The sequence below is a fragment of the Ascidiella aspersa genome, chromosome 8 (genome assembly GCF_963924565.1).
Source record: "Ascidiella aspersa chromosome 8, kaAscAspe10.2, whole genome shotgun sequence".
In the NCBI taxonomy this organism is placed as follows: domain Eukaryota; kingdom Metazoa; phylum Chordata; class Ascidiacea; order Phlebobranchia; family Ascidiidae; genus Ascidiella; species Ascidiella aspersa.
The window spans coordinates 25,139,481-25,154,005 of NC_139454.1; the positions used below are offsets into that span (position 1 = coordinate 25,139,481).

A 14,525-nucleotide genomic window follows, 5' to 3' on the forward strand; every position below is an offset into this window, starting at 1 on the left:
GACAGTGTTATGCGCTGTTAAGGCGGAACTTAAATCAAAAGATAAAATCAAAAGAAACACAATTACAAGGTGTACGTGACAAGGTTTCAAGTTACAATGGTCGCCGAAGCGATGTGCCCTAACTGTTTACAACAATAGCGGTAGTTGCTGAATCATCGTGTGTCAGTTTTAACCTGGCGATTCGTCAGTCACGTAGTTTACGAAATATTTGCAGCACACAACTGTTAATAGTGATCTACACGGCAAATATTTTGATAACTTTCGATTTTGTTATTCAAATACCTTAAGGCCTGTTTACACTACAGCTGCACTGAGCTGCACTGAGCTGCACTGAGCTGGACTGGGCGTGAAATTGTTTTCACTTCAGCTGCAGTGAGCTGCGCTGGGCTTAAAAATCGCTCCAAACGTAATGTGTTTCTATAGCTGCACTGGGCTTGAGTTTAGCAAAGCGTAACTTTAAGCTAGCTGCAGCTGCTCACCGGGCTTGAGTTTAGGAAAGCGTGAAATGCTCGCCACAATAGAATTTAAATGCAAATTACGCTTTGCTCAGCTCAGTGCAGCTGTAGTGTAAACGGGCCTTTAGTCTTATAGCGTGATTTATGACATTCACTAGGCCTTCACGCCAAATGATGTCACTGGCGTGATTTTTCGGCAAGCATACCATGCCAAAAATCTGTTCCGAGAAGGCACCAAAATGCAAACAGGACTACAACCTCCAACCATTATGCACTTCAAAATTTGTGTTTTACTTTACAGAACACACGAGGACAAAAATGCAATTTAATGCTTTAACTAAATACCATCAGCTGCGGATTGGCGCGAAACATGCAGCGTCTTTTGTGCAGGCAGCTATCGGTGCGCGAAGCATAAGCTCGTACGAAGTGGTAGTGGCCGGCGGGGGATCTGGTGGAATTTCAGTTGGAGCTCGCCTTAGTAATCAACTTGGCGCAGGCAACGTTGCAATTATCGAACCAGCAGATGTAAGTAAAATAAGTTTAACTTATAATTATTGTTGTCTGATCGTAATAGTGTTGTACAGGCTCTAATGCACATAATAACGAATAAATTTGTTTATTTTCTTCAAATAATGAATAAATTTGTTTATTTCATCCAAAATTTGACACGCCAGTTTAATTCATCCAGAAAGCTGCATGTTTTTTTAGTTATTTTAAAATGCTGTTATTAATGGAAAAGATCATTGCATGTAAATCCAAGCTAATGTTTTACATATTTAAAAAATATTTTTTCATTGTATTTTGAATTTCATAATAATCAAGTCAACTAAGTTTTAAACAAATTTTTCGACCTGTGATCATTAGTTCATACAGTTTTCCGTCCCTTTATGAAAACAAATTGGTGACTCCTGATTTAAGCTATGGTTTAAGTCCACCTTGTCCCTTAGTCTTTTGCAATTTGGAAAAGCAAATATTTCAGAAAACATAAATTTGGTAGCAGACATTCTTTACTACTAAAATATTGGGTTTTTAGCCAAAAAAACATTCTTTTTATTTGTTGAAATGTTAGAAATATTGATTGTTGGACCACGTCACTTGCAATTGTGTTGAACAGCCATACCTTTTACTCTAATATTTGTTATTGTTATCAGGCATAAACGCATAATTGCAAAGAATCACACATCTTTAATTCTTATGAACTTTCTAGATTTCCATATTTTTCTTTTCATGGTTTAATTGATTATTTTTATTTATGTATATCTATTTATTTATAAATAGAGGGAGCCAAAAGTAGGCTTACAGTTATAAAAAGTAGGGTTTGGGTCTAAAAGTAAATTTATTGTTTTGGGGTTCTTAACACCCCCCCCAAAAAAAAATCCATTGGTGTCAGGTCAGGTGAGCGTAGTGGTCATTCAATGCCACCTCTTCTTCCAAGATAATGCTGTGGAATAACTGTAAGGCTACTTTTGGCCCACCCTGTATATATTATAACAAAAATGTTAAACTGTTTGCGAGAGATAATTTGTTGCACTCATTAAATTCGTTTTAAACTGTATACATCCATATTTTTACAGATGCATTACTACCAACCCTTGTGGACTTTGGTAGGTGGTGGAGCAAAATCACTGGCTCAGTCGGGGAGAAATATGCAGGATGTGATACCACCCAAGGCAACCTGGATAAAAGATTCGGTGCAGAATATTGATCCAGAAAACAATTGTGTCACCTTGGCTAATGGTGAAAAGGTAGCTTATTGTGTTAGATTTATACGCGCCGAACTTTCCAAATTCAAGGGCGTTATTTTCTAAGTCAATATGAAGATAAGTTTCGAGCCGGATTCGATCATTTTCTTGAAACCTTTTAAATGGAAAACAGATTGAGTTAATAGCTTCAACTCTTCTGTGGAAGCATAGTCGCTGAACTTTTTAAACTTAAGGGCGTTATTTTCTAGACAGTGCAAAATGACTTTTTAATTAGATAAAAAATATGATCTCTTAGATAACAGCTCTTGTCACTGAGCCAACCATTTCGCCTTTTAAAACTTTATTTTCGCACCTTTAGGCTAAAAAAGTTTCCATTGAAATTGGAAAAACGTATGCCGCCTAACAGTAATTTAAAAACAAATTGCATAAAACATAAAAAATATAGTTTTGAGATTCTTTGGCCTCGTGCCTATGCGGTAATTCAGGAATTGGTTAAACTATGCTACACAAATTGTTTGCACAGTTATTTAAAACTTGGTTTTTAGGGCGTTGTGACGCCCTGCCAGAAATTCAGGGTCTCAAAACGCTCTGCACATCCACGTTCGATGCTATGGTTAGAATATAGGTACAAAACAATTTGTCGGCATTTCCAACTCATATATAGCTTTTGAACTAGACCAATATGACTTGATTAATTTATTTAGAAATCATTTAACCCATAGTTTAAAATAATCTGGTTTTGGATTTTGGCTTTTCATGTTGGTTACAAGTATATGCATTGCACCTGTTAAAATTAGTTGCTGATTTGTAAGCACTTCAAAGCATACTTTTTATGCGTGTTTACTTAAAACATAAAATTTAACTAAATACCATCAGCTGCGAATTTGCGAATTCGTAACTTATTGGAGTCTGCTTTTCTTTTGTTGCCTTTGAACATAGAGATATATCTGAAATTAAAATAAAGGTACATTTCAAATATCTATGTTTAAGACTGTAAACAAAATCAAATTTTTACTTCATACAGGAAAAGACTAAACTAAATGTTGATTTTGCCATAATATTTATATATAGTTAGTTTTTTTTCAATTTTCAAGTAATATGTTTATGACAGCTAAAGTTTCTATTCATGTGTTTATTCAGGTTTTCTATAAGTACCTGGTAGTGGCTCTTGGGATTCAGCTCAACTTTGGTGATGTAAGTATTTTAGTTGTTTGTGATATAGGCTTACCAAACAGTATTTAAAAAATGTTCCCTAATTTCATTATTGTAGTAGAATGGACATGCAGAATCAATACACAATAACTTCAAAAAAATTTCTTTTGGTATTTTCCGGTTAACTTATTTTGTAAAACAGGCTGTCCTCATTATTTCATGTTAGTTTGTTTGTGTTTTACTCAAGCCAGAAAAGTATGTATTTTCCTGAAGTATAATTTCTGTGGTATTTTTTGTCCAGGCACGCCATCCATTGTAAAACCAGCATTAAAAGCAAGTCATTTAGGCCCGACTCATCAGCCCGAAAACCTAATTTAGTTCAAGTCATTTTTAAAACAGTGACCAACACTGGTAAATAACTTACAAGTTCCTATTAACTGGATTCATTCGAATTTCATTCGAAAACGATGCCACTTGGCGAAATATATTTTCCTTCTAAACAAAACGTCTGATACTGTTTTTACTCACGTTTTAACTATGAGTTTTACCAGTATTACCTGTATAATGCTTTGAAAATTGAAGTGCCTATTCAGATAAAGGGACTTCCAGAAGCGTTTTCCACTCCTGGCGTCTGTAGCAACTACTCGGCACAAACAGTTCAGAAAACCTTCAGTGCCCTGCAAGACTTCAAAGAAGGCAACGCCATTTTCACCTTTCCCAAACCTCCGCTCAAATGTCCCGGGGCACCACAAAAAATCATGTACTTGGCTGACGCTTACTTCAGGAAGGTATTGTTAAGGTTGAAGTTGAAAGAATAGGGTAAAATTTTTTTTTCTCGTGTCAAATATTGAGTTATTAAGTTTTGTCCCTTGGAACGTTTGTTACGTTGTAATTGGTGCCCTGACAAAAGGTTTTTTTCAGTCTTAAGACTGCCACCTGATTGTTGTTAAATTATTAAGAAAAGAAGAATGAAATAATATATTCCTCTCTTTGATATTGCTATGGTTGACTTTGCAAAAAAAATGCACTCGCCAGTTGGGCAAGTGTCTGCCAACCATCAGCATTGTCAGGACCTAAAAAACTGACCAAAAATAGTTCTTGTATGGTCATTGGTCAGCTAACAGGCTTGGGTTGTTTGCTTGCCTATTGCCAGGTTAGATGCACATACAGAGTGGGCCAAAAGTCGGCTTTCAGTTATTCCGCAGAGTTGGCTTGGAGGAAGAGGCAGCATTGAATGGCCACCAAGCTCACCTGACCTGACACCAATGAATTTATTTTTGGGGGGTGTTGTAAGAACAAGGTGTATGAGAAGAACCCAAAAACAAAAAATTAACTTTTTGACCCAAACCCTACTTTTTATCACTGTAAGCCTACTTTTGGCACACTCTGTATGTATTTTATTCGTTTTTTCGTGAGTTTGAGCCTCACCACAGGCTGGTTGTTTTGCTAGCCTGCCTTGCTTGCATCTTGGTTGACTGATTTGGTTAATCCGAACATGGGTGCGTTTTTAGACCCTCTGAACTTCTAATAGGGCATTAAATCGCGTATGTGTGTGTATTTTCATTGATTGCAGATATCGTTTTATCGTTTATATGCAAACCCATTGTTTTCTTGGGTATTTAATCTTGGTTGTTGATGTGTAAAATTAATTACTATTAAAACTACAGCTTTAAGGAAATAATCTTAAGTAGCAAATTCTTGTTTGGTCCTAGATACACAACATTTTTATATATTGAAAATCTATGATGCATATTTTTTGTTATGTATCACATCATATTAATAGTTTATTTGAAAAATATGGATTTTGAAAACCTAGCCTTTAGCATGCACATGTGCCAGCTTTTTAAAAATGTGTGCAGTGGACAAAATGGTGTTTGCCAGTGATAAACATTATGTTGTATAATGCAAACACTTATCAAACTGTCTGCCAAGGCTTTTTATAGCTGAATGTACAAGTCTGGTGTGCTATGCCAACAGCCAGGTGTTATATTAGCACTAAAATGTTGAATTGCATGTCATTTAGTTTGGCTTTTATTTCATTCTATGTAAAAAAATATTTGGTATATCACAAGAAATGTAACTTTCTGTATATATTTATATTCAATTACTATTCTTCAGATTTTTCTGTCATAATTGAACTCAATTTAAAAACATAAATATATGCAAAATTCTACAAAATACCTAAATATTTTTACTTTTAATTTAGCATGGAAAGCGTGATAAAGCCAACATAATGTTCAACAGCACGGCTGGGGCGATATTCGCAGTGAAGAAATACGCTGAAGCCCTCACTAAGGTATGTAAACAGTGCTATAAGAAGTGCTTTGTCAGCTAATGTGCTTCAGGTTCCACTTAGTCTAGCCTTCCACAGTTTTCTGTCTGCAGCAGTTGCTCTCACCTTGTCAACTTTAAAAAGGTACACATCTCTTAAACCACTTATGTTTTTTATGTGACGGTAAAGTATGTACTTAATTTAGAAGTTCAAAAATATTTTTTTGAAAGGTTTAGGAAATCTTTAAATATAGCTTGCTGAAACTTGTATGTCAAATTGGTTTTGGCTCAAAAAAAATGTTTTTGCTACCTATTTTTCTGAAGTTGCTTTCAAATCAAAATACCTTTATGTAGTTTTTCATATATAGAGTACTGCATTAAAAAAGAAAATTGTGGTCAATACAAAAAGCCATATCACTCCTTTTTTCCCGTGATACTGTTGCTTTAAGTTATTGGCAAAATAAAACGGTTAAACGTGATGAATGAAAATCTCACCTATAGCTTGTTATTAAACAAACAAAAAAATCCGATGGCAAATGACTTTATTATTATGCTCATTATTTCAAATTGATGACTGCAAAATCCATTGTTAGTTATTTGAAGTTTTAAAATGATATTTGCTTTTAATAATGTAACATTTCTCATAAATTAACTTAAAAATAGAAAACTCTCGTTGGAATGCAAAACAGCTTCAATGCACAAATTAGTTTGGACGAGAAGAAATACTATTGCTTTGCATCGTGTATCGGCAACCATCAAACATTATTGGACATCCCCGTACCTTAATGTTGATTTTAAAAAATATGTTTAACAATCATAGGCATAGCCAGGGGGGGGACAGGGGCCCTCCCAAACTTTATAAATATTGTTTTCCTAAAATAATTTGTTTTGTAGCATTTATGTGCAGTACCACAATAGTCGATGACAGGCATGCCACACTTTCAAGTGTTATGCACTGTTATGTGACAAACGATGTTCTTATTATTACGTTTGCTATATACTTATTAATGTAGTTTTACTGCTTTTTAGTTATTTGCTTTTGCCTTTTTAATGTTTTTTGAGTACTGCGTTAAAACTTAGCCAGTTGCTGCTCGAAACGGTTTGCTAGCATTGTTATTTGTGTTCGTTTCGGCGGTTAATACAATGGCAAAAGCTAAACAAAAAAAGTTTAAACTTTTTGACCCCCCCCAAAAATTTTTTTTCAACTGTCTACGCCACTGTAAACAATTAACGATTTCTACTTTTAGGTCGTTGCTGAGAAGGACATTACTCTGAACTTCGGCCTTAACTTAGTCGAAGTTAAATCAGATACAAAAGAGGCGATTTTCGAAAAAATGGCCTCGCCGGGAGAAACTGTGTCTTATGAGGTGCGTATAGAACAAAATCAATGTTTTTTATGTGCAAGTTGCAAGTCGCGTTCGTCAGGGTGAATGACACTACAATAAATGGATTAAAACGAGCGTTCATTCACCCTGACGAAGGCGACTTTGCATAGGTTACCGAAATGTTGGTAAATAATTATAAATACCAGAGGAGCTGCTTTTTTATTTATATAACTATGCCTGGTAGCAACAGTTTATATATCGAATGATCTATTTCAGTGGTTCTTAAACTGTGGGTCGCACCCCCTTGGGGGGCGTGTGAGGTTCACAAGGGGGGCGCGAGAAATTGACAAACTCTGTCTGAATTAAGACTAAACATTTAGGCGAAGTGATGTTTCCTGCTACTAATCCTTAAATTAAACATTTAGTATCCAAAAAAACATCCTTCGCATTAAAGCAACTTACCTGGAAATAATTGCTGTTCTTCTTTATGTTTTTTGATGTTGAAACAAGGACAGGCGCGAGTTTTGTTAAAATTGTAAAAGGGGGCGTGTCTCAAAAAGGTTAAGAACCACTGATCCATTCCAATTTCAGTACGAGATGTTGCACGTGTCCCCGCCCATGGGGCCTTTAGAGGTGGTAAAGTCGAGCAAGGTGGCCGACGCCGCTGGATTTGTGGACGTTGATAAGCTAACAATGCAGCACGTCAAGTATCCCAACGTCTTTTCGCTGGGAGACTGCAGCAACATACCCACGTCGAAGACCGCCGCGGCAGTAGGTTAGTTTTCTCCCTCACTACTTTTGGGTCAGGGGGTTTTTAAACTTTTTTTACCGCGGACCCCCACTTTTTTTTTGCTTCACGTGGACCACGGTAGGCAATACATTTTAAAAAATGACGTCATAAATTGACGTCACAATGCGAATAGACTTTCGAAATCAGCAGTTTTCAGTCCACAAAATGTGAAAGGAAACGGAATCTAAAAGTATTCAGTGCAAAAATGTTCTAATCTTAATTAAACTCCTTCCTTAGAATAATTGATTACTTCTTAAATATGCACTGATGTTTCAATTAGGCCTTCACAGACCCCCTAAAACTAGTTAACGGACTCCAAGGGGTCCATAGACCCCAGTTTAAGAACCCCTGATTTAAATAAATGTCGCCTTATTTTTAGTCGGGGGTTGTCAATTTTTTTTACCTTGGTTTCCGACCCTTTTTGCTTCCGTGAAATAATGAAAACCCTATTAAGTTTTAATAACGAAAAATTAAAACATTATGGTACAACAACAACAACAAGGTCAATATCAAAATGTTGTCTAGTTTAATTTTCCGCTGATATAGTTTTCTCAGTAGTTCTAAAACATGCTTGGAATTTGCTTAAATGCGGTAATTCCAATAAATACATAACATTTTTGGTCCTAAAAATGTTCCCATTGGACGAAATATGCTGCAATTTAAGTTGGGAATTCCAGCGAAAAACAACGCTAGAGGTCCACTGCTTATTCACTATTTGACTTAAAGGCCCGTTTACACTACAACTGCACTGAGCTGAGCTGAGCTGAGCGTGAAATTGTTTACACTACAACTGCACTGAGCTGAGCTGAGCTGAGCGTGAAATTGTTTACACTACAACTGCACTGAGCTGAGCTGAGCGTGAAATTGTTTACACTACAACTGCACTGAGCTGAGCTGAGCGTGAAATTGTTTACACTACAACTGCACTGAGCTGAGCTGAGCGTGAAATTGTTTACACTACAACTGCACTGAGCTGAGCTGAGCTGAGCGTGAAATTGTTTACACTACAGCTGCACTGAGCTGAGCTGGGCGTGAAATTGTTTACACTACAACTGCACTGAGCTGAGCTGAGCTGAGCGTGAAATTGTTTACACTACAGCTGCACTGAGCTGAGCTGGGCGTGAAATTGTTTACACTACAACTGCACTGAGCTGAGCTGAGCGTGAAATTGTTTACACTGCAGCTGCACTGAGCTGAGCTGGGCGTAAAAATCGCTCCAAAACGTAACGTTTTTCTATAGCTGCACTGGGCTTGAGTTTAGCAAAGCGTAACTTTAAGCTAGATACAGCTGCTGCACGGGGCTTGAGTTTAGCAAAGCGTGAAACGCTCGCCACAATAGAATTTAAATGCAAATTACGCTTTGCTCAGCTCAGTGCAGCTGTAGTGTAAACAGGCCTTAAATCTCGTTTTGTTTGTTTTTTCAGCTTGTCAGAACGCGATCCTCTCGAAAAACTTGCTCCGAGTGCGAAAAGGCGAAAAGGCCATTCCCAGGTAAGTTCTTGCAACTGAAAAAAGTGAAACTTCAATTTTCTCAATTCCAATGTATTGAGCCAAAATTTTAGCAAATTAGAATGACACAGAATGAAAATGGCTCAATTACAATTACATTAAAAACTGTAATTAATTACATAAAATGCAATTTTCAGCATTGAAACCTCAATTTTCTCAATAGCAATGTATCGAGCCCAAATTTTAGCAAATTACAATTACAATTAGAATTACATAGAATGAAAATGCCTCAATTACATTACAACTACATTAAAACCTGTAATTAATTACATCTATTACAATTACAAATTAAAGTTGATCCAACTCTGGTTTCCAACCGCTTACGCAGGGGTGTCCAACTCAAACATGCCAACGTGCCAATTTTTATCCTATAACTTCTTCCAATGCCATACGTTCTTATTTACAAAAACAAAACAAAAAAACGTTTACACAATTGGCAATCTCTCGAGGCACACAGTTTGGGAATCACTTCATAAATACAAGCAATTAAAGCTTATTCCTTATTTCCTCAGCTACGAAGGCTACACGTCCTGCCCTCTAGTGACGGGGTACGACTCGTGCATTCTGGCCGAGTTTGACTTTGACCTTCAACCCCTTGAAACGTTCCCCATAAACCAGGGAAAGCCCCGCCGGTCGATGTACCACATGAAGGCCGACGCAATGCGTTTCATCTACTGGCAGATGCTTCTCAAGTGAGTTGAAAAAGCCGGTAGACTTGACCGGGACTCCAGTCATTTCAAAATGACTTGGTTATAACACTGTTAATAGGTGATGTTATAAGTACTATAACACTGTTAATAGGTGATGTTATAAGTACTATAACACTGTTAATAGGCGATGTTATAAGTACTATAACACTGTTAATAGGCGATGTTATAATTCCGCGAGAAGCAAATTTTACTGTTGCGTACACAGAAGGAAAACTGCGCAGAAGAGTTACATTGATTCACACTCCAGACGTTTTTTTGCGTCTAGCGTCGCAAATTTCCTCGCTCCTAACCGAAAGCGTCAAAGTTGAAATACGCGACGCTTCGAAATAAAACAAAAGAGGATTAACACCAGAACCTCCCAGTCAGCTTAGGATGTGTGACATGTTCACAAGAAAATGATCGAAATTAAATTGATTTATTTTTGTATTGTTTTTAGGGGACGATGGAGCGGTCCCAAGTTTTACAGGAAGCTCATGCATTTGGGGATGTCCCGTTAAGCTACCCATCATCTGTGACCAGCGCTCGAAGATTTCGCCATTGCTGTTTATGCGCGTCACTTCAATATTCGCCATCTTTGTTTTTTACTAATGATTGCAATTTGCCTCAGATTCAGATTCAATTTATTTTGGTGAATCTTTGCAAACATTGAAAAACAAAATAACATAAAGGATAACAAAGGACAGCGAAAGTTCGGCGATCGGGTCGAGCTGCCTGACCAGAGCTTATCGCACAGTTTCGAATGGTTTTCCTTGCTACATCTCCAGCAATGTTATTACTCGAATGTTTCTGTGCGCTATAAGCTACATTTAGTAGGCCCACTAATGCTTGATACGCTAATTATTCATTTATCCCATGGGTCATCAAACTACGAAATCCGGCCGCAGAGTTAATTCTAACAAAACCCATCTTTTTTTCGGCATAGTTTTTATTTAAAATAAAGCGTATTTGAAATGTCGTTAAATTCGATTTTAAACCGAATTTTGGTGAAATGTTAATTTGAACAGATTTCTTGCATAGAGATACCAACTATTATTCATTAAAATCATTTACACCACTTAAAGACTTAAAACCTCCGTTGGGCAACGCAACCTTACTTTGGTAAACCGTATAAGATTAAAACTAGAATTACAGAACCCAGGCAATCCAGAAATCTAGATTAGAATTTGGCCCATTTTGCTCTATTATTTGAATCAGAAAACTTGAATTATCTAGTTGCCAAAATCTGCTTGATATGTTATGTCTTGTCGTCATTACATTTTTCCATCAAACATTAACCGTTTAACGAAGCAAAAATTTCCTAAAAAATAATACACATTTAACAATTGGTATTTTTGTGGCGGAGCGCCCGCCCAATTATACTTAATTTAATGAAAATATAATTTGACTTGGCGGACCACGTTGTACAGATGTTGTGTTTGCAATAATTTTATGCGGGTTTGGAAATCATGTGTGGCCCTCTGTATGTATGCAATTCATACGGCTAAAAGTACAAAATGAGTTTCTCTTTTCCTGAAAAATAGAGGTTCTTTTGTCGCATAACATCTTTCTTACTTGTGTTGTATCGTGTAAACCAGTGGTTCTCAACCGGGGTACCGCGGCACCCTGGTGTGCCATTTCTGATGCTCAAAGGTGTCGAGAGATATTTGAGAATCTTTAAGAATCTGATTTTTGCCAAAGAGTGGAATAAATCCAATTATAACTTCCTGCGTTCTGTTGAGTTTATATGCGTTGTTCCAGTTGCGTTTATTGTGAAATTATAGCGAATTACCTATGGTAAATAGGGGTGCCGCAATCTATTTGTTATTTTTGAGGGTTGCCGCTAGCCATAAAAGGTTGAGAAAACACTGGTGTAAACTCTCTAATCGTGTAAAGTTTTAAACAACGGTGCATTTAGTTGTATATACATTTGATCGAAACATTTTATTTGGATTTGTAATCTGTACCTTTTATAATTGTACGTTTCTTTTTAAAGTTAGCGCTAATCTTTAGAAATATGTCTTATTGCTTTCATTTAGCTTACCGCAACAAAACAATTACAAAGCTCCTGTTCCAAAATGAACCTGTTTGTTCGTAACGCGTTGCCATCTAAAAGGCAAAACTATAACAATCTATTAGGCCAGGGATGTCCAACCCACGGCCCGCCTGATATTTACGTGCGGCCCACCAATTATTCTCACTTTTAGTGGCCTTTTTTAAAAACAATTTTTTCGACTATCATCAAAACGTGTAGAACGCGCAGTATTTGAACTAGGCCTAATCTTGTCGCATTTCATCTTCCATCGAACACTCTGTGCACCCATCATTGCTAAGCAAGATGTGTGTTTTACTAAATATGTGTTTTTCCGGACCGCTTTAAGGAAATGTATCAGCCCAATCATGTAAAAACTTAAATTTTCGCGCTTCGCCATAATAAAAAATTTAATAAGGTCGAGATTACTTTCATATTTGCGCACGAGTTTACTCTAGAGTTTATAAGTTAAGTTGTTTTATGAAGTCACGATATGAGGTAACTTATGACATGACCCCTTTAATTTGAGAGGTTGTGCGGCCTATCGAAATTTTTAAAGTTGCAATGCGGCCCATCTCTGAATTAGGCCTACGTTATAAAATGTTATAATTTGCAGGACCAAGCTTTACATTTCCATACACCTGAACTATTACGTGAAAAAAGCTGGCAAAACTCCTAATACGATATCTTGACTCTACCAGGGATTTTGCACGATAAGCAAATTGCGATGCAACGGGTAAATATAAATTATATATATAATCTTTCAAATATAGACCTCTGCAGATTAAACTGAAGCTATTCCAACTTCAGTTTATCAGTTTAGTCACCAACACCGAAAAAAAAGCACCTGTCCTTGTGTATAATTCATTCATTCAGTCAGAGGCGGATTGATCTTCCGTAATAACGAACCTGGTGAAGTTAATGATGGTTAAGCTGGGTATATATATGCAAGGGCTATAGGCCTATACTGGGGATGCAAAGTCGATACTGATACCACATACTAGTGTCGATGCTTGTTCGATACTAAGGTAGTATCGGTGAAAAATCCATACCAAATAAATATAGGATTTTAAACGAATTTGCGACAACGCAGCGATTTTAACTTGAAAGTTAATTTATCAAAATAATAGTAGGTTAACAGCTGGAGGTAACTAAACGTTTAACTTTCATTTATTTTCTTGTTTAAGAATAGTAATGACGTCATTTGGTATCAGATCGCGAAACTTTTTCAAAAAAAAAAAAATTTTTTCCAAAATTCGGTTTCCAAATTAAATGTGTAAGACATCCCCATGCTATAATCGATGATGTTGAAAATGAATCAAGAGTTATTTGAAACGTTCAGGATGATACCTACCTCTGTATGGGCTTTAAAATTTAATTAAGTGTGGACTGTTTTTAAAGGAAAACACTTGTAATAAATCCTAAACGTACTTCGATTTAAAGCGATTGACTTTGTTATTATTATTTTTATGAGGCAAGCTGAATTCTACTTTTGTGCAAATGATAGCCGCCATGCGATTAAAGACGTGATTTTTACCTTAAGTTAGTTAAAGAAAAAATACAATACCTTTGGTTTATAATACCGTAACGTCGTCAAAACAAATTAAAAAGGATTTTATCTTTTTGGGGGCCTTAAATTTTCCAGCTCAATGTGAAGTTTGTTTGGATATTGGTAAAATGAACAGCAGGACCAGTTGACTAATTTAATGTTGCCTGCAGAGCTGTGGCATGAAGCTTCAGCGCAATTCGAACGTCGCACTCGTAAATGGTTATATTGTCTTACATACGTCATTTTACTACCAGCATCACGCATGTAGTGCTTGGTTAATTAGCGTCTTAACAGCTTTTCGAAACGTTGATCACGGCTTGTATAACTGTCTACGTCATGTTTCACAGCCACAAGTCAGATGTTTTTCAGTTTGCCGTTCTGTTTTATCTTCTATATAGCTCAACTAGTCGACTACTTTGGATACGAACTCGATCATTGAAGGTTCACTTTAAGACTGACTTGAGACAATGCGGGAGATAACCTTGGCAATCTCGATTTGGTTGACTCTGATAAGTACGATTCAAGGTGGGTTGCAAAACTTGCATAATTTATCTTGATTTATCAATAAAAAATATTTCGACTTTATGCCAAGCCACAGAATGAAGTTCAGCTAATTAGCCTACTGCTTCAAACCTGGGATATTGTTTAAAGAGAGAAATTAAACCAAAACGATATAGCAAGTTAGGCCAGAGGTTCTAAACCCGACACCTTAGGGTGCCATTTCTAAGTCTGAAGGTTGCCGAGAAATATTTGAGAATCTTTAAGAATCTGATTTTTGTTCAAATCTTACAAATCTTTGTGTAAGATTAGAGTGGAATAAATCCAATTGTAACTTTATACGTTAGAGTTGATAATTTTTTGCTCCAGTTTCATTTATTGCGACATTATAGTGAATTTCCTACGGAAAATCTTGTAGGGGTGCCGCGATCTATTTCATATTTCTGAGGGGTGCCGCTAGCCATAAAAGGTTGAGAACCACTGAGTTAGTCCCACATAAAAATATCAGGGCAAGGTTTAAAAGCTTCATTAACATAAATAAATGTAACGAAATAG

The 14,525-nt window shown here is 36.5% G+C and overlaps 1 protein-coding gene across 1 annotated transcript; it reads left to right on the forward strand.

Annotated features, from left to right (window-relative positions):
* The first annotated feature begins 760 nt into the window (after positions 1 to 760).
* Positions 761 to 12,335, forward strand: LOC146137033 (sulfide:quinone oxidoreductase, mitochondrial-like). The gene is made up of 10 exons (XM_083394987.1): positions 761 to 980; positions 2,030 to 2,200; positions 3,299 to 3,352; positions 3,904 to 4,098; positions 5,517 to 5,606; positions 6,829 to 6,948; positions 7,498 to 7,681; positions 9,121 to 9,187; positions 9,718 to 9,897; positions 10,352 to 12,335. Exons 1-10 carry the CDS (start codon positions 774 to 776, stop codon positions 10,410 to 10,412), a joined length of 1,329 nt encoding a protein of 442 aa, XP_083251113.1. The 5' UTR covers positions 761 to 773; the 3' UTR covers positions 10,413 to 12,335.
* Positions 12,336 to 14,525: the final 2,190 nt, after the last annotated feature.

What these genes read in the sequence shown, in the direction of transcription:
- LOC146137033 (XM_083394987.1), top strand. Translation starts at nt 774, where the DNA reads ATGCAATTTAATGCTTTAACTAAATACCATCAGCTGCGGATTGGCGCG. An exon ending in CAATTATCGAACCAGCAGAT is followed by an intron (nt 981 to 2,029) that starts GTAAGTAAAATA and finishes ATATTTTTACAG; the next exon opens with ATGCATTACTACCAACCCTT. An exon ending in TTCAGCTCAACTTTGGTGAT is followed by an intron (nt 3,353 to 3,903) that starts GTAAGTATTTTA and finishes GTGCCTATTCAG; the next exon opens with ATAAAGGGACTTCCAGAAGC.